Consider the following 19815-nt stretch of genomic DNA (forward strand, 5'->3'; position numbering starts at 1 on the left):
AGGGATGGATTAAAACAACTGCACAAAGCTCTGACTTGAGCCCAGAAAACATCGACTAAGAATCTACAGAACCCGACCACATCAACAATCAGATAATAATGTGTCTCAGGGTTATAATGATGTTTGATTCTACAGCTAATTTCTTTGGATAATAACAATTTGCAGTTTGTTAAAAAAAATGTTTAAAAAACATCTGCCATGTATTTCCATTTTGACAATCAATGGCAAAGGCCAGTGACAGGCTACTGAATGATGCATGATCAAACACCAGTTAGACTGTGACAGAATGCTACCAGCAATTCTGTATCAAATTAATACTATAAATCTACAACAAGATTATTATTACCATAGTGTCATCTTCTATTTGCTGTAGTATGTTTCTGCAGGTATTAAATAAACAGCATGCGCAAAAGCCATAAACACTATAGGAACTATTTTACAACCTCTGTGTGAATAAATATGATTAAGAGCAGTGTTTTGCATGAGGTCATCATGTTATACTGTCTGCCAGTTGTAATTCTGGAGGTACTTAACCAGAGTTTTCCTTCTCACTGCATTTATAACAGGATTATAACAATCTGCTGCTGGGCCCCGTAATCAATGTTGCACCTCCACAACACACACTTGTAATGTGCCACCCTCCCTATTCATCCCTCTATTTATGTTACACTGTTACACTCTGCCTCCTGGAGATAGCCCCAGGATCCTTCCCGCTAAGTACTCCTCCACGTAGGTTACCCTCGGGGATGTATTGCAGCATAAACGCCCCAGAATACAATACACACAGCTTAGAGTCAACATTTTAGAGAAGTGTTCATGACCTACATATACAGGTAGGTTCATATTTTTGTTTTGATCTGGTAACTAAATCCAGCTAAAGATATTTACACCCTCAAACTCTGATCTAAACACCTTCTATCTATTCTACCTCTTTTTGCATGCTTCCTTCACATCATCCAAAACATTAACATTTTGCACACTGCTGGTAGAACAGGCTCATTGGTCACATTTTATTTTACAGGTCTGTAATTTTGGACTGTGTGATTTGGTAATGATTATAGTGAAAACAGACACAATGTTCATTGCTATGCTTCCATGGACTTGCTAATGTAAACAGATATTTTTGTTGGTTTAAATGGAGATTTTCCTTCAGGGAAATGAACCCCTTTAATTAACACTAGATTACTTAGTTCTTTCCAACATACCTCTTGGAAATTATTTGGAAATTCTGGACCCATAAATAAATGTTTCATGTCCAGTTCTTAAGTGTGGTGTCTAATGTTGTGTCTAATGAGACGTACATTCTATGTAAGTACATCAAGTCAAAACTAGCACATTGTAAATTCATGATACTATCATAACTATTGTACCACCCCAGCATGCCTCAATGTTCTCACAGCAAGATAGTTGTTGAACTTAGCTACCATGACAGTTGCGAAAGAGTGAAAGGAAACACAATTCAATGAAAGCAGATTTGTGCTCTTGTTGCCCACAACAGCACCTCTCATTGCAACAACACCATGTCGCTCATGTGTAGGGTATGTCAAAGAAACGTAAGCTTTAACTCAGCAAAAACATGGTGTGTAACACTTGGATACATACCCATTGGGGTGCCGACCCCGTAGGCTTTAGAATCAATCAGGCCTCCAATTTGGGTGAGGTTGCAGTTACGCTGTGTAACAAACTCGATGGTGGTGGACTCCATGAGGAATGCGTAGTCCGAGGTGAGCACACGGTGAATGCCTTCCTCGATGTTCTTCACCATCACTGAGTGCCTCCGGCTGCTCATGAACTCCCACATCTTGTCATATGTGGAGATCTTGGTTTTCTGAAAGGGAGAGACACAAGTCATCATTGTGAGTGAAAAAATCCAAAACACTTCTACTAACACTTCTAAACTTAAATGATGTCACATGCATTCATTGTAATATGTGTCTTGATGAATGTAAAGTTCTAGGTTGGAGGTTAAAGAAGAATTATTTTTGTCCCAGCAGTTAAAATGTTCTCAGCGACAAAAAGAAACAATGACAGGCAAAGCGCTCACATCACTCATTTAAATAACGTCAATGTGCACAGCTCTGGGACTGCAGAGTCATTTACATTCAATTATTTTCCAGATTTCATTACAAAAACACGTCATTTGCTTCAGAAGAACTTTCTTTGCAGCTCCAGCAGTGCTTTATGTGCCTGTGTGCTTCATCATTACTGCTTGTGAGGAGAATGTCGGCTGAAGCCGATGAGAATGTTAAATAGCAGCAGTAGGGTGGTTGTGTGTGACCGTACATTTCTGCTGTCTGTCCTGCTTCTATCACCTATAGTTAAGAGCAGCAGCTGTGATGTCAGTGGCAGTGTGCTGTACTTTCTACACCTGTAATCATGAAGAAAAATCCAAGAGCGCATTACTCTCCGGGGTGCAGATTTGAAGGCATTTTTGAAGCCATTTGAAACCTAATTAAGTCACATCTTCAAGGTCCTGCCCACCATTATTGTGTGTAATGACTTTTTGTGGCTGGTCGATATTTTAGATCAACTGGGTGATTTGCGGAGTGCCTATCAGAATCTTTCTGAGTTACCCTTGACAAATCAGGCGATTGAGCATGCAAGCTTCAGACTGCTGATAAGGCGAGAGCGGTGGCTGTGAATACACGGGGAGTCAGATAACCACCTACACTCTAAGTCAGGCGGAAAGCCAAGGTGGGCTTCCTAGAGCCTCCACTCAGGGTTCCAGAACTGATTAAGCTTTAAACCATGGGAGGAATCTTGGAAAACGCAACGGGTACACATGATGAATAGCTGTCAAACTGAAATAGCGGTTCAAAATAATCCATCCTAAACATGACAGAATATGTCACATCCTTTTTGTTTAAGCAAAATGAATCTGAATGTTCGAGCTCCGTCAATAGTTAAAAAAAAATAAGTCAACACCTGCCTGATAAAGTTTTCATCTGCCTGCCTCTGTTGAAGAACGCTGTCCTTCTTTTTCCACACAAAAAACACTGGCCAATCCCTTCATCCAACGAAGTGGCTGTAAATTAGCAGGACTTTACAATCTTCTCCTGAACTCAGATGTGTGATGTAGATTTAGGTGATGCATTTTGTTCGGTATGTCCTTCACAATCAGTGAGAGCTGGACAGCCTGGCTGTCTGTTAGACAGCAGTGAGTGATGTGGAGTGATGGGAGAACAGAGCCAGCCAAAAAAACACTATCAGCCTTTGTTACATCAACATGGTGGGTGAGTAATCATCTCTATTACTGCTTGAGTGAATCCTTATACTGCATATGAACTGGTTTGTGTCATGTAATTGCTTACACTGACACATTTGAGATTAAAGGATATGGCATTTGATCCTTCAGTCTGTACGTAAGATGAGCTTTGATGATTTGCTGGTATTTGGTCAAAATATGTGGGACAAACTGAACTTTTCAACTGATTCAGGTGTTGTGTGAAAACCCATAGGATCACTCGTGGTATTACAAATCATCCTGAGGGTAACATGTATGTCTGTGCCAAGTTGTTGTGTCAACCTATAGCAAAAAAAATCAGTCAAAGAAATCAACCTGGTGTTGGTGTTAGACGAGCCAGGGGATCACTGGAGTCACTCGAAACCATTATTGTCTGGGAACCAAAGTGGGCCATGAATGCCTGTAGACATTTTCATGGCAACCCAATTAACATTTATTGAGATATTTGAATCTGGAGATTGACCAAACAACCCAGTCTTCTCCACATCACACTGCTAGATCTACACTGTAAAAAAGATTTTTTGCCATTAGCAAGGGCACAGTAAGCAAACCTAAGTGTCAAACTAATGTGATTTATTGACTGAAGCATCCAGCTCCGTCTGCAGTTTAAGGATGTCACACTTCGTGGTTTGGAAAATGGTGATCATTATCAATATTTGCACTTCCCCCAAACTTTAAGATAACTAGTAGCATGTACAGTAGTAGCAACTTAAAAGTTCCCGTTCAAGCTGAACGCCAGCTGAATGGCAGCCGTCTTCCAGCTGAGTTCCAGCTGGCTCCCTGCCAAGTCCCGTGAACGGAGAGACCCCCCTCCTTCTCCTGGGCGTGTCTATTTTTTACTGTAACTCCACCCACTCATGTGATTACAGGGTATGACCAGGAGATGGCGCTTCTCTCACAGAACTTATTTACAGTTGTTCTACCTGGAGATGACGTAGCTTACACACCTCGTTAGCATTCTCGTTGCTCAACCTTTTGTTTGCACTTACAGTAACAGGCTTATTGGTCTCCCAGTGTCACAGATCACAGAGCGGAAAATGCAGCTGGTTTGACTACTGCATACTGTACAGTAGCCGTATGATTTGAGCGTGTACATGAATTGAAATTAAATTTAAGGTGTTTATATCTAACATGTCAGCATTCACCAAATCAACAACATCTAGGCTGTTCTGTCTTTACTAGTGGTGGGCTGTTATCTGCGTTAACGTGAGACTCTTATCAGGCGATAAAAAAAATATCACCATTAATCTATTCGCAAAGCTGTTCCAGCCTCTCAGGTCGCTTTTTTACTTTTTGACTTTTTTCTCTTTTGTTCGTTTTTGTTTTCTTCACTGTAACTCCGTGGAGTCCTGATCTCTATAGCAGTTTAGAGAGTTTTGTGCTTTTGTCGTGTTTTTCTCATGGTTTTTCTTGGTGATGTTTTTTAAATGCCGCTTCCACCTGGACAGCTGCCTTTGTTTACTCTGGGAAACAGCTGATCGCGCTAATGCCGGCCGGCATTGGCGCAATCAGCTGTTCGATTGGCGCATTAATCTATGGCCACCACTAGTCTTTGCATAATTACAGGAGCGTCTCTTCTCTTGTGTTCGCGCCTCTCTCTCGCTTATCTGCATGTAAACAACAAACTAACCCTTAAAAAAGTTACAAAAAACGGTTCGGACGTCTCAGGGCTGCCAGGCCTGTGTGTCAGACCTGCAGATACAAGCGATGGTTTATTTTTAATTAACAGTTTATTTGGAGGGGAGGGCTCGTTGTTGTTGTGCGACATAGAGCTGCAGAGACGAGCGTTTTGGAAGCCCTTTGTTATGCAGGTATTTACTGTAGTGCACGCTTTAGGCCAGGTAAACCATACAAACCTCATTAGCATCTCATTGTTTGCACTTGATGGGCTTTTTGGTCTCCCAGTGTCACAGATCACAGAGCGGAGAATGCAGCTGGTTTGAGTACTGCATACTATACAGTAGCCTTGTGATTTGAGTGTGTTCATGAACATGAATGACTCCTTTTCATTTTCGTCCATTCCATAGGCTAAATGGCGTAAATGGAAAGAATATTGTAGTGACCCGGAACAATGAAACTACGAAGCAACTGGTTTTGCTGGACTTTATTCCTAATCTGGAACACAGGCTCCTGTGGCCGTAGCCAACGGCAAAAAAACAATAAAACCAGGCAAGCACAGCAGCATATAACATTAACACATTAGCTACTTCGTGCCCCTCATCGCCATGGCAACTGCCATGACTGACAGGCTTCACAGCCTCTAACAACGCCACCCCCCCAGGCGTCACCCCATACACTGCAGCCTAACTTACTGAACACAACTCAACAGCCACAGTGTATACACAGCCCGTTACAATATGTATGAAATAAGTGAAGTATGTTTGGTCTTAATAAAGTTTGCAGTATATATGTTATGTTTTTATTCTACATGGACACCACTGTTTATTTTCCACTATGCCTCCCTCCATTATAATAATACACGGCACAGCTTTTTAAAGTCCAGAGAGAAGTCTGTTGCAAAAGTCCACGGTGACTCTCCTTTGCCAAAACGTCTGTATGTCCTCGACGAGCTCCTGTTTTGTGCCTGGCTTAGCCTCCTTGCGAATAAAGTCTTTCATGGAATGCCTAAATATATGTTTGATGGTTTCGTAAGCTTATACTGCAAACTTTATTAAAACCAAAAATACTTGACTTATTTCATACTTGATTCACCCGTAATTCTTTCGATTTGCGCTTTACGCCATTTAGCCTATGGTCACTGTTTAAATCAACAACATCTAGGCTATGTTACGGACGTTACGAGCGGAGTTTTCTTTAATAACGCGTTTATGTTGGCATGTTCTTGTTGCTGCCTCACTGTTATCTTATCACAACTTTTTTTTTTTCCATCAACTGATCCGCTGATCAGCTGATCAGCTCACCCCGGCGTATCTGTTCAGATGTGTCTTTAGACAGTCGACGGTGAGAGCGGAACATCACTGCTCCTCCCCGTGGACAAATGAGGCATTGCAGCTGGTTTTCAAACAGACTGCTTAGGGGCGTTTCCAGTCGGGGCCTCACTGACTACGTCATCGCGGGGGATTACATTTCGGTCACGCACCAGCCAAGGACCTTGACGGACCTGTGACGGACCAGCCACGGTCCCGTCACGGTTCCGTCACGGAAACACGGGAACTTTTAAGTTGCTACATCTGTACAAGTATAACAGACAAGAATGACTGAAGACAGGATTGTCCTCTCAGATAATCTGTTTGGGTGGAAAAACCTCTGAAAAACATTTAAAATTGATAAGATCCCTCTACTATCCACTGAGACTAAAGTAATCAAATAAACAGGAATTGCATTTTTGATGTCAAAGGTTGATACAAGTCTATCCATCACTTTGGTCCACAACAATCTAACTGCCTCCCAGAAGTCCATAGAACTACTAATATTCATGCTCCCTGGAGGAATATTCCTTTTTTTTTCCTTAACCAACTCTTTAAAGTGAAGGACAAGTCTCGGTCAGTGGCCCTACTCCTCAAACTATGATGCTGTGGGTACTTTCTCTAGTGTCACTAAAGTTAGCAATAATGAGCATGTCAGACTTTCAAAGTACAGCTTGCATTGTTAATGTTGTGAAATGGTCACTCTTTGGTATCAGTTACAGTCACAATACATACCTACTGTGACTTAAATTTGTGACAGTTAACCTATGTAGCCTACATAACTTTTGATAATGCCCACTTTTGGTTTAACACATGTTGTTCTTGTGTCCTCTAGCTATTGAACAATGAAGACATTCTAATAAGCATGCACAGCACAAGGTCTTGATGAAGCATTCTGCACAGTTTCTGTTTTATGCAGAAAACATACATTTAAATTCCTAACACAAACCTGAAGCCAACTTCCCATTCAGAGAAATCCCCTGCAGGGCTTGCCAAACAGCTATACCACCCCTCCACAGAAAGTTCACCCCTCTCCTCTGAAAACAAGACATTAATTGTTCTGTTTGCTTCACTTCTCTGAGCTGTGCGAGTAAAGGAGAGGAGTGGGTTTGGGTCAGCAAGTCCTCAAACATCATGTTACAGCTTACAGTAGCTATGGAGCCTATTCTCTGACCAACAGTGCAGAGTCAACAAAATAACAAATCAAACTAAAGCTGCGCTCCAGGACCTTAGGGAACAAGAAACAAAAGTGCACAGTAATCATCCCAGTTCGGTAAAAATCAAATAGTAGACTTAAAGAGGGTAGACTCATTTAACATGATAATGTTGTTAGAGATCCAAGACTATATTTACTTTAAGATATTCATCAAGAAGAGTGTGGATTTCTGCACAGTCCTGTGAGACTCATTGCTAACATTGCCAAAGTACACACACACACACATATAAATAAATATATATTACTCCTGTATTAGGAACCCTAGAGACCTAAGGAAGATGCTACAAAACAATAAATTATGCTTGAGTTTATTAAAATTACACTAAATCCATGGCAGTGCAGTGGTTAGCACTGTCGCCTCAAGAAGGTTCCTGGTTTGAATCTCGGTTGATTCCTTTCTGTGTAGAGTTTGCATGTTCTCCCCGTGTCTGCATGGGTTCTCTCCGGGTACTCTGGCTTCCTCCACAGTCCAAAGACATCAACCTTACCAGGGTTAATAGGTGTGGATGGTTGTTTCTCTCTATGTGCCCTGCGATAAGCTGGCAACTTGTCCAGGATGTATCCATACAAGCCATCATTTTTTTGAGTTATGCACCGGTAGAGTACTCAAATTACTTTTTTTGGGGGGAATGAGTAATTAAACATGTTAAAACTTTGCAATTCAAGTAAGTTAGGTTAGTAGTTTGATTTTGAAATAAAATAAAGGTATCGAATCCTTTGGTTGTGCCATTACTCATGTAGCTCAGCTAGTTAGATGACAGCGAGATCAGGCTTTACACTGTATAATTAAGTAACTAAGCATTTACCTAGTAAACTGGTCGCATGGTGAAACAAGCTTGTGTTTCATTGTTTCATAGACCGCACAGGTGGTGCCATCAGTTTATGTTCACTTTCTTATTGTGTGTATTTGCATTTAGCCCCGGTACCCTTTTATTATATGTATATTTACTCGTAATCAAACAGAATCAAGCTGTAAAGGGAATACTGTGTTATTAGCCTGCAGAGTTACAGATTCGTAAACTAGGTCAATACATTCAAGGTAGATGTACAGACTGTTGTGCCCACTGGACACCCAACATGTGCAAAGGACTTTGTATTTTTCGGGAATGCAAAAGAATTCTAAGTGTTAATAGCAATTACTGTTACTTTTAAACCCAACACTCGTAACCATGCATCCCATGAATAAAACAGGGTGGCTAACACTTCCTGTTTTTATGCTATCTGCAATAGCATCTGTGATGTCATGGGTTGCACCAAATACAGGGGATTGTCTTGGGTTTAATATGTTTTGTTGATTTGTTAAACAATCTACAGAGTACAATTTCCATTGTATTGTCCAGACATTCCATTAACTAGCACTGAAGCCTTTTGCTAATCCATTGCTAAAGAAAGACCACGCAGTGTTACTAGCATGGGACAACATATTCACAGTTATTAACTGAAACCTGTCACTTCATACCTCAAGGCCACACAACATTTTATGGATTATCATATTATAATAATCACCTTTGCAGTGATAAATGTGCATTTTCTGCCTCTTTTCCCTGTCAAAGCTCAATCTGACCCTCAGATAATTAACAGAAATGCTACAAAATGCTGCTGCAAACATCCAGCATCTATTGTTCTGCATTAGAGAAGATCCTTTGCCAAGGGAAGTAACATGTTTTGTATTCCCAACTTCTTCAGAGTAAAAAGAAGAGGAAGTGGACTATTAAGCGGCATGTGTCTGTGTGTGAGATGTCTACATAAGTGTGTGTATTCTTACTGTAGATGTGTCTTGGTTTATGCGTGTGTGGGTACATTTCTTCTGAGTACACACAATGTGCATTAGCTTTGGTGCATTCAGTATTTAGTGTTTGTATGTGAACGTGTGTTTGTATTGAGTGTGTGTGTAGCCTTGAATTGTCATCAGCAACACACACTCTGTTGGTCCTTGTCAAGACTTGGTGCTCGCTGCTTGCCAAAGTGGTTTGCATATTTTTCAAAGCGCCCTAATCAAAAGAATCCAGAGAGTGGAGGGAAATGGCACACAGATTCTGTCAGCACAAACAACAACTTTGCTTTCATGAAGCATTCTCTCACGCCAGATTTTACACACACTGTTTATGATACACTGTTGACACTAAACACAAGTGGCTATAAAAGGAAAAACAATTCTGCACTCATAGTCACATTTTGTAGCTTTGTCAGCTCGACCTGCAAGAAAGTTGAGTGTAACAGCAGCAGATCAGATACTAGAATGTAGTGCACGTTGCTTTTTTTCATTTTCTTTTATCTACTACAGTGTTTATTTCATATGAGGTGGAATGAAACCTTAATGATCCTTGCAGGGAAATTTGGAGAAGGATGCAAAACGATGCCCAATATATTTAAAAAATCTGAGAATGCAGACTTGATATGATTTGTATTATTTTAAGAATGAGCAGAAATAATTAAAGCCCTTTAGAACCACCTGGGACAAATAACTTTATGTAAATTTGATAGTATATAAAATAGCTGCAGCAGTTTACTGTCTGGAAGGACGAAATAATTTATTAGTGCCACTCAATTCATTCATTGTGTCCACACGGTGAATCCAATATTAACTTCTCTTTTTGGTATCCACCAACAACAACAGCTGTCTCTTTAGCTGCTTAATGCTCCACTATGCTCTCAACTAGTCTCTAAAGGTAAAAATAATGCTAATAAAAGTGTGACTAAACTAAAACAATGAGCTGAAAGACTCCAAAGTGCTTCACTGAGGAGAACTGCAGAGTTTGTAAAAAATCTTTCACATACAAGGTTTGGTTAAGTTAAGACAACTTGACCCTTTTGAACACTAGGCTGCTATTTTTTATTTATTTATTTTTATTTCAAGTTATTTTGTGTTGTGTCACTTCTATTGTCTTTCATTTTATTATTTCCATTTAGTGTTTTAATGATAATGGGTCACAATCTTGAGTAATAAGAATGTTTATGATCCGTGGACATTAGAAACACTTGTATCATTAGAAAGAGCAAATTGCTGTTGTTTCAGTAATTCAGTCATGCAGTCAATGATGTGTTGACCCTAAGGAGTTGCAGTTTCTGAAGCAAATTGGTCAACTGATTTTTGATCATAACAGTTAGAGTGACAAGAAAGTAAATATATCTAATATATCATGTTATAAACGTCATGGCCATTACATCAACCTATAGATGTTCATAGGTTCCTGTTAAGTAACACTGAGGTTCATTTGTACCTATGTTACTATGTTTTTTCTTCCTTTCTCCCTCCATCCATACCCTGCCTCTCTCCTCTCTCAGGTATCAAACACATCATCTCAATAAGCTTCATCTGCCTGATTTAATCACCATGCTGGAGGGGTTCCTCCCATTTGTCTTATGGCTAATGCAAAACAATTCAGGCTTGTACAGCCCGGGGACCTGGTGCTCAGTGCCACAGCTAAGTACAGGGCTACTGTCTCTGTGACCGACTCTGACGGCCATCACCCCATTATATACACAAGGTGAAAAAAACAGCACTGCCTTTAATAAGATGTGATTTTATTAGCTAACAAGCAAGCACAGCAGTGGTGTGTTTGCTTATTAAATTATTCAGTGTTATTGTAGCGACAGTCCATAGGGAATGTCCCTTGTAGGAAGACGAGTGACACGCTTCAGTGCTTCAGAGACTCTCCCGTGCAGACATTTACATAATTAGCCACCATTAGACTTAGTAACATTTTTTTTCTGGGTATGAATAGTGATTGTGATGCATACGCACATCACCAGTGACTGTGCTGCACTGACGGTTGATAAGTCTAATCAAAACACTTGATCCGTCATCACGACAGTGTGTCTTAAACACCTCAGACAGGACCTGAGGACAGAGTGTGTCCACAGGACAAATTAATGCTCTAAAGAAGAAGAGCAAAAGATGATGCAGACAGTGGGAACCAGTGTGTCACATGTTAATAGCTGCTGTCCCACAGGTTTGTTCAGTGTTCATTGAACATATACATATTTAGCTTTTAAAACAGTGTGTCACTGTATTTTAGTTTGTGTGTGTATACAGTATTATTGTATGACCCACTAGGCGACCCCACTAAAATACTATAAAAGTAAAGGTTGTACACATATTCTAGCAAAATCAACGCAAAAGAATTCTGAGGCTTGCTTACTTTATGAATGAGAAAAATCTGACCAAAATCAGTCATACAAGTAAATGAATGATTAATACTTTTAATTTGAAGCATTTTGTTGGCAGGTGGCTCTGGGATAAGCAGGATGACAACAAGTTTGTGTGCTCCATGAGTGTAATGGATATTGTAGAGTGAGGCTTTGATTCAACCAAAGAAATGTTGCTGTTGGATTTTTTTCTGAGTGCACAAACGACACAAATGAAAGTTTGATCACCTCTATTTCCAGAACATATAAAACCAAATCTGCGTGTTGAGGTACGGCAATGGAAGAATTATCCTATCTTTATTCAAGAGCGAGGATTTTCAGTTTGAGAGCATGATTTCTCCTTCTTGTGCTCAGATTAATTCTCCTCATGGTTTAAAATACAATAGATTGCAATGTACTTTTTACATTCAACTGTCATAACACTGTTATGCTACTAAGAGTATTTATAGTATATAAAATATATCCCGCTAATATAAAATGATATAAAAAAATCTAAACTATGATAACTCTTTTTAGGATTACTTAAGATTAATTATACATAAATAAACTGTCGTCTTAAATAGGTGACAATTCAAATAGCTGGCTAATATGGTAAATTGGTGTGTTTTAACCGAGAAGCAGTTTTACAAACAGAACATATACCCGCCCTTACGGAGCGCTCAAAAAGGGCAAAGGAACACACCCAAGTTGGTCCACACTCTAGCTGTCTCCCTATTGGCTGGTGAAACACACTAATTTAAGTGCAGGGCGGGACATCCTTCAGTTTGAGCAGACGCCTCAACCTGAGAGGACGTGCTTGTTCTGAGTGCGAGCGACGCCTCAACCTGAGAGGACGTGCTTGTTCTGAGTGCGAGCACTTTAGATTTGAGAGCGTAGACTTTAGATTTGAGAGCGTAGACTTTAGATTTGAGAGCATAGACTTTAGATTTGACAGCGTAGACTTTAGATTTGAGAGCGTAGACTTTAGATTTGAGAGCATAGACTTTAGATTTGAGAGCATAGACTTTACATTTGAGAGAGTAGACTTTAGATTTAAGAGCGTAGACTTTAGACTTTAGAGCACAGACTTTAGATTTGAGAGCGTAGACTTTAGATTTGAGAGCGTAGAATTTAGATTTGAGAGCGTAGACTTTAGATTTGAGAGTTGACTTTAGATTTGAGAGCATAGACTTTAGATTTGAGAGCATAGACTTTAGATTTGAGAGCATAGACTTTAGATTTGAGAGCATAGACTTTACATTTGAGAGAGTAGACTTTAGATTTAAGAGCGTAGACTTTAGACTTGAGAGCACAGACTTTAGATTTGAGAGCATAGACTTTAGTTTCAAGAGCGTAGACTTTAGATTCGAGAGTGTAGACTTTAGATTTGAGAGCATAGACTTTAGATTTGAGAGTAGACTTTAGATTTGAGAGCGTAGACTTTAGATTTGAGAGCATAGACTTTAGATTTGAGTACATAGACTTTAGATTTGAGAGCATAGACTTTAGATTTGAGAGTAGACTTTAGATTTGAGAGTAGACTTTAGATTTGAGAGCGTAGACTTTAGATTTGAGAGCGTAGACTTTAGATTTGAGAGCATAGACTTTAGATTTGAGTGCGTAGACTTTGGCACAAGCATGTGATTTTTGAGTTCAAGCACACATTTTGAAAGAAAGCAGCACGAGGAGAATGAATCTGAGCACGAGAAGAAGAAATCATCAAACTGAAAATCTACGCTCTTGAATAAAGATAGGATAATTCTTCCATATACCACAAGTAAAGCAAAGGAGGAAATATATTTTTTGTGTTTTTGAAGGTTTTCAAATTTTAGAATATATATATTTGCTATTTTGCAAAAGGAAACATTCTCACAACTAACACTCGTACATCCAAATACTTAATAAAATCCTTAATCAGTACTGGTATTATCCTGCACAAATGATGCAGTTGCACTAACAGTGTGTGACCTGAGGCTGTAAACTGAATGGCTGCAGAAGGACCTCAGCAGAGGTAGGATGATTAACATGCACATATGCTGCTTCTTACATCAACTGTTGTTTTCATTAATTTGTAGGGTGAAATGATAAAGAGTCTGTGCAACTATCACCACAGCAAGTTTTATAATGAATTGGTGTGAGTATGAAAAACATAGTAATCACACAGTTTACCTGCAAATTTGTGTGTGCTTCTTATTGCACAGATGGATTAAAATGAAGGTAGAACAAGCTACATCTCAAACAGTGCCATTGATGGATTGCAAAAGAGTGGAAAAAAGCATTGAGAAACTTGGTGCAAAGACATCCGATGCACAGAAGTTTTCAAACTTGGCTGGATTAACACAACATCCTTGACATGCAGCAGGTATTCTATATGATCCTACATTGAGGGGATTATCTAGAAGAGCTTTGGCAGCAGCAGAACTGTCATTGCTACTTGGTTCCAGGCTATTTCACTGGCAGAAGGGTACAGCAGTATTTGATCATGGTGTATGTGCTAAAATAGGTGCCACCAGAATTAAATTTTCTGTGATAAACATCCGGGTAGTTGAGGCAGAGCAATCGAGCGCAGATACACTGAGTAGTCCAAGTGTGGCAGGGTCATCAGAGTATTTGAGTATGTGGTGATGTGTGAAAGGCTGGTACAGTCATTTGTGTCAAGGGAAGATACTGTGGACACAGTCCCAATATCGTTGATGGGTATAGATGGTAGTGTGCCTTACAGCCTGTGGTCTGTAGTGGTGGAATGTTGAGATGGTGAAGTTGAAGCTGATTTGTGTTGAGGGTGGAGCCAAAGTCAAATACAAGTAATGATGCCGGGTTGGCCTGGAATGGAGGAGGCCTTCCAAAGCATCCTCTGTATCCCTGTTGGCCCTATAGGCAAACTGGTGGGGTCCAGCTGTGGTCTGACGGTTGCAAGTGTGGTGTCAAGAATTTTTTTCCAGGTATTTAACAACTATTGAAATGAGTGTGACTAATCAGTAGTGATTGGTTTCTCAAGAGTGGGACTGTTTTGGGTACTGGTATGATGATTTCCAGAGGGTGGATATTGATGTAGCCCTGTAGGATTCCCCCGAAGATGGACTGGTAGATGGGAAAGTGCTTCATGGCACAAGCTCGAGCAACTTAGCTGGGATGCCATCTGGCCTTGGTGCCTTGCCAAGCTTGCACCTGCCCAGCAGCTGTTGGACATCCTTCAGTGTGAAGAGAGGATGTGTGGCCTCATGAAACATGAGGGCTCTCAAACTGTGTCTTGAAAGTGTTCATAGTGTTTTCAAAAGTAGATAGTTGGTGAATGTTTAGATTCTGTTTAGATTCACAAAGAAGGAAAGTCCAGGCATGATACTGAAATCCTTTTTTTCTTTTATATGGGAGATGATCTTAAACGTTCTTGTGGGTATGGTGGTGGCAATGCAAACTTGATGTAGTCAGTGATGGGTGCTGTGGGTTTTGATGCTATCGCATCACCTGTTGATATTGATGCAGATCCCACCACTGTCTTTTAAGTACATATGATGGAAAAATGATCAAGATTGACCTCAGAATCTGCGAAGGCCTCATCAAGAGAGCTTCCAGTCAGGGCAATGACACAAGCATCCCTGAAGGCCATCTCCACCAAACACTTGTTGCCACATGCTTCTGCAGTCTATCTCTTTGGCCGGATCTTCAATAAAATGATAACTGCTTGCTTCATGTTGCAGAAGATAGAGAACCATAGATCTTCATGGCCATTGGATTATAAACTGCTTTGTATAGATCTCTTATCTCCAACATTAGACACTATTCCAAACTCACAAAACTATACAAAATGCCAAAGATGCACTGCCAAAATGCACTAGACATAATGGGTAGCATACAATCCAGTGATCCAAAGTAGAGCATGACACGGGACTTAGAAGTCAGGCCGACCCGGCCTGGGCCCGGTAAAATTTGACCCGAGCCTGGCCCAGCCCGTTTTGATTGACAGCTTTGTAGAGCCTGTACCCATTTGCAGCCTGATGTTATTCAAATGTGCGCATCCTCAGCATCCATTTTTGCACCTGTCTTGCATCACATGATCGCTCATTTACTGCGCAAGTCATAACGCAAGCCTGAGCCCGGCCTGGGCCCGATTCAACTTATAAAAAAAACCTGTCAGGACCCGACGGGACCTGGCGGGTTCAGGCAAAGATTCCCAGCTCTAATCCAAAGGTCTGCAGTTCACTACATGTGAAAACTTGTTGAGAACCGGTTCCGTGTGTTTCAATTCGATGGAATCGTTTGGCAGTTTATCTAACGATTCTCTTATCAGTTCGCACGTGCAGTGCAATCAGTAGTAAACAATGGCACCCACTCGGTTCAAATGCTCCAAAGTTTGGCTGCATTTTACCAAAACAGATGGCAACAGGGCGACTTGCAATCATTGTAAAGTGGAGATAACGACGAACATGCAGAAACATTTGCGCACACAACATGCAATATTTTTAAATGAATGTCGTGTTTTTGACACGCTTCAGACTGGAAATGAATCTCAACCTAGCAGCAGCAGCCAGGCTAAGACCACCTCTGCCATTACTACGGAAGGTAACTCTGGTAGATAACACACTGCCTACCATGTTAGCGCCATGTGCTTCTTTGTAAAACATTCTATCACTGTTTACATTGAATGAATGCCTTCTGCATTACATTTAGAAGATGACTCTTTTGACCTCGCTGTTGGTTTTGTAAGGTTGTGATACTACTAACTAAACAAGGTTGATGCTGATCAAACAGTTTCTTCTCCTTTTTTTCCCAAATGAGAATCGATAAGAGAATTGATAAAGAATCGAATCGTTAAGCAGAATCGATAATAGAATCGGAATTGGAACAATCTTATCAATTCCCATCACTATACACTAAAATATTCTGTTTTTATTTACATTTTACGTCCCAACTTTTTAGGAATCACGGTTGAATTTGCACCAATAAAGTATAATATCAACTCAGGCAGGTCCTGCATTATTACTCGTCTTGTCTTATCTTCAGGCTCTGTTCTGTCGAGGGACCTTGTGTCAAAATTCTTATTATTATCTTCTTATTATTATTGGAGTTCATATTGTGCTTACCAGGAACACATTTCAAAGGGAAGCTATGTTTAATCAATTTACCACAAACTCATTCAAACACACACTAAAGTAGTAGTCAGGTGTATGATTTTTATTCTAAAATACTTGAAAACTAGATCTCCAAAACAATACACATATTAAAGTTATAATCTGATGATGGTACCAGATAAAATGTCAGAGAACAACCAATGATGTTATTTATCCTTATGGATAATGGATGCATGTACCAGTTTTTGCTTCAATTAAATTATAACGCATAGTGTATTTCATTAGATACCGATGTGAAAAAGGTCATGGAAAAGTATCTGTACATTATTGTAGAAGACAAATGTTATGGCAGTCATTCAATATTTGTTTAAATATTTCTGTCTGGAAGAAAGTGGTAACCGACTGGCTGCCCGACATCTCCATCAATAGAGACACGTTACCTATGTGGAAGTCAGTTTGTCAAATTTATGGATGAGAAGTGTTTTTTTGTTTGTTTCTTTGTTTTCTTTTTAAAAAGGTTGTGACTGTTTGAATGTGATTTAGAAAACTGATACTTACCTACCAGGCTGAAAATGACCCAGGCCCACACATGGCGACCCCAGACCAGCCATTACACTCCACTACTGTCAATCAGCATGATACTCCCATATTAAGTGACCACCACACACTGTCTTGGCTCCACAATGGTTGAAAGAGCTCCCCACTGACATCAGGGCAGCATAAACTATACACCTGACTGCACCTGGGCCCATAAAAGAAATGCATGATTCTTGCAATTCTCTTTCTTGAGGTTATTGTAGGATGTTTGGTTAAATATGTTAGCTAAATATGTGCAATGTAATGTAACAACAGGGTAACATAACTGGATCGATTTGTAATCTAGGTTTAGGCTTGGAAATGTAAAATGTAATGAAATAGAAACCCCATGTCGGCCCATGACCCAGGAGGGAGAGTCTTAAGGCCAACTCACACCGAATGCGGAACGGAAGCGGAACGGCACCGCCGCGGTCACCGTAACAAATAGAATCCAGTCTAGTCAATGAGAGCACTCACACCGGGCGCGGAACAGACGCGGATCAGAAGCGTCCCAGAAGCGGCTCTCCGCGCCACGGCGCGAGCTTTCCGCAGGATTTCTATTTCTTCCGCGAGCCGCGGCTGAACCTCGTAAATTTCAACAGAGCACTGCGCACCAGACAGGAAACCGGGCCTTGAATCAACGTAATAAACTTCCGCCCCCTTTCAAAATAAAACACAATACTCAGTTCATGTAGCTTTTTACAACTTCACATCAACGTTACGTCACGACCGGTGACACCAGGTGATCAAAGATCGATCAAAGGGTCTCAACAAGAGACTAATTGTTGAAGTGGAACAACACACAATCATTTATGACACAACAGATGCTTTTTATAATCTCCTCCACGTCGGAGAAGCAAAGTCAGCTGTTTGTTGTTGTTGTTTTTTTTATACACTGTTTATCGCGGGGTCTCGGGTATGTCCAGGAGAATACGGCCGGCTCGCTCCGCTGCCGTTCCGCGGCTGATCCGCGTCCGGTGTGAGTTGACGCCGGGCAAAGTACCGTTCCGCTTCCGTTCCGCTTCCGTTCCGCGTTCGGTGTGAGTCCCGTGTAACAAAAGACAGTACTAAGACACAGTATGGGAAATGTAAGCTCCTGTGAGTCCCACAACACAACATCAGCGGAGTGTGATGCTAAATTATGAGGTGCCCTTTAACTTCAAGTCAGTGTGAAGGCATTTTTGATATTTCTTTCAGAATACACTGTTTGAAAATACAATAAGTAGAGCTTTAAAATGCAAAAAGGAGAAAGATTAGAAAGTACTACAATACTACACTAAAGGTATCAAAAAAGGACTCAGTAGTGCTAAGTAGTACTCAATAGTTCCACCGTTCTTGTTTATCACTTCAAAAATTAATTTAGGTATGATTGATGCAAGTGTTTCCAGGAGGCTGGAAAGAACGTTACTCCATGAGGTGAAGATGGCTTCACGAAGGGCATCCATAGTCAGGAACTGACGTCCATTTTTGTAAACTTCCCTTACCATCCATCCCCAAATGTTCTCAATGGGATTTAGATCAGGGGACCACACAGGATGGAGAGCCGAACGTTAACCCTAGCACTGGAAGAAGTCCTTTGCCAGGTGGGCATTGTGAACTGCAGCGTTGCCCTGTTGAAAGACTCAGTAATCACCGCGAGGGCCAGACGAGGGCCCTCAGACAAGAGGAACGCCAGCTGCAACATCTCCACATTGCCAGTAATAAATAGCTGACTCTGATTTGTTGTCTCTCGCTCCTGTTTCTTCTTTTTGCATTTCGAAGCTCTACTTACAACCTGGTCATGTTCTATCACTGCGAAATGTGGGATGGCTCGATGACACGCTGAGGCCACCCTGAGCATACCCCTGCACCTCTAGCAGAGAGATAGAGATGAATTCATCTCACTCAGAGTGTTTCCAAGTTAGTCATGTCATTTTCTGAACTAATCTGACATGTTTCAGTCAAAATGGCTGCTCCACTGCTCCCACGAGTGGGCGTGGCTTCAGCACATTCAACGGACACGCCCCCACAGTCCTGGAGCTGAGAATTAATTTTTACCTGATTTTGACACCTAATTTCATAAACATGTCGATATTTTTAATCATTCAAACTAGGCTGAGGGGTTACTAACACTTTCTTCTTGGTCTGACAAATTCAGAACACAGATTTATTCTGACTTTACAAGGACTTTAAAATACCAAATAATGAAATATTTAAAACATTTATGAGCACAGCACACAAAAAGGTTATTGAGCAGGTTAAAGTATTTCTTTCTTACTTAATGTCAGATATGAAGTGGTGTTCAAGTGGTGTTTGTAATATTTACGTTTTATAAGGTTGATCGATCTGCAGGAACTAATCATATCATCATATCATTACCAACATTCAACTTTGACATATTTAATAATAATAATAATAATAAGAAAAAGAACCAACCTTGAAGAAGGTCATGGTGGAGCCATCCTCTACCACCCCGTATTCTATCTTCGTCTGCTTGGCCAGGTCATCGGCGGAGTCAATGGGTGACTCCATCCTCTCCACAGTGAGGAAAGCAGCCAAGTTCGCCGTGTAGGAGGAGATGATGATGAGTGTGAAAAACCACCAGATTCCTCCTACAATTCTGGTGGAGAGGGCTTTCGGCATGAGTTCAGATCCTGAACGAGAGGAGCAGAGGAG

The 19815-nt window shown here is 40.6% G+C and overlaps 1 protein-coding gene across 4 annotated transcripts in view; it reads right to left on the bottom strand.

Annotated features, from left to right (window-relative positions):
• Positions 1 to 19815, bottom strand: part of grik2 (glutamate receptor, ionotropic, kainate 2) — a 260242-nt gene that overhangs the window by 31172 nt on the left and 209255 nt on the right. For all 4 annotated transcript variants that reach the window (XM_027286830.1, XM_027286828.1, XM_027286829.1 and 1 more), the window contains 2 exons: positions 19576 to 19793; positions 1603 to 1828 (listed from right to left, as the gene is read on the bottom strand). In XM_027286830.1, the coding sequence (XP_027142631.1) occupies positions 1603 to 1828; positions 19576 to 19793 (444 nt within the window). The remainder of the gene's footprint in view (positions 1 to 1602; positions 1829 to 19575; positions 19794 to 19815) is intronic.

Source organism: Larimichthys crocea, chromosome XIII, assembly GCF_000972845.2.
Source record: "Larimichthys crocea isolate SSNF chromosome XIII, L_crocea_2.0, whole genome shotgun sequence".
NCBI lineage: Eukaryota > Metazoa > Chordata > Actinopteri > Sciaenidae > Larimichthys > Larimichthys crocea.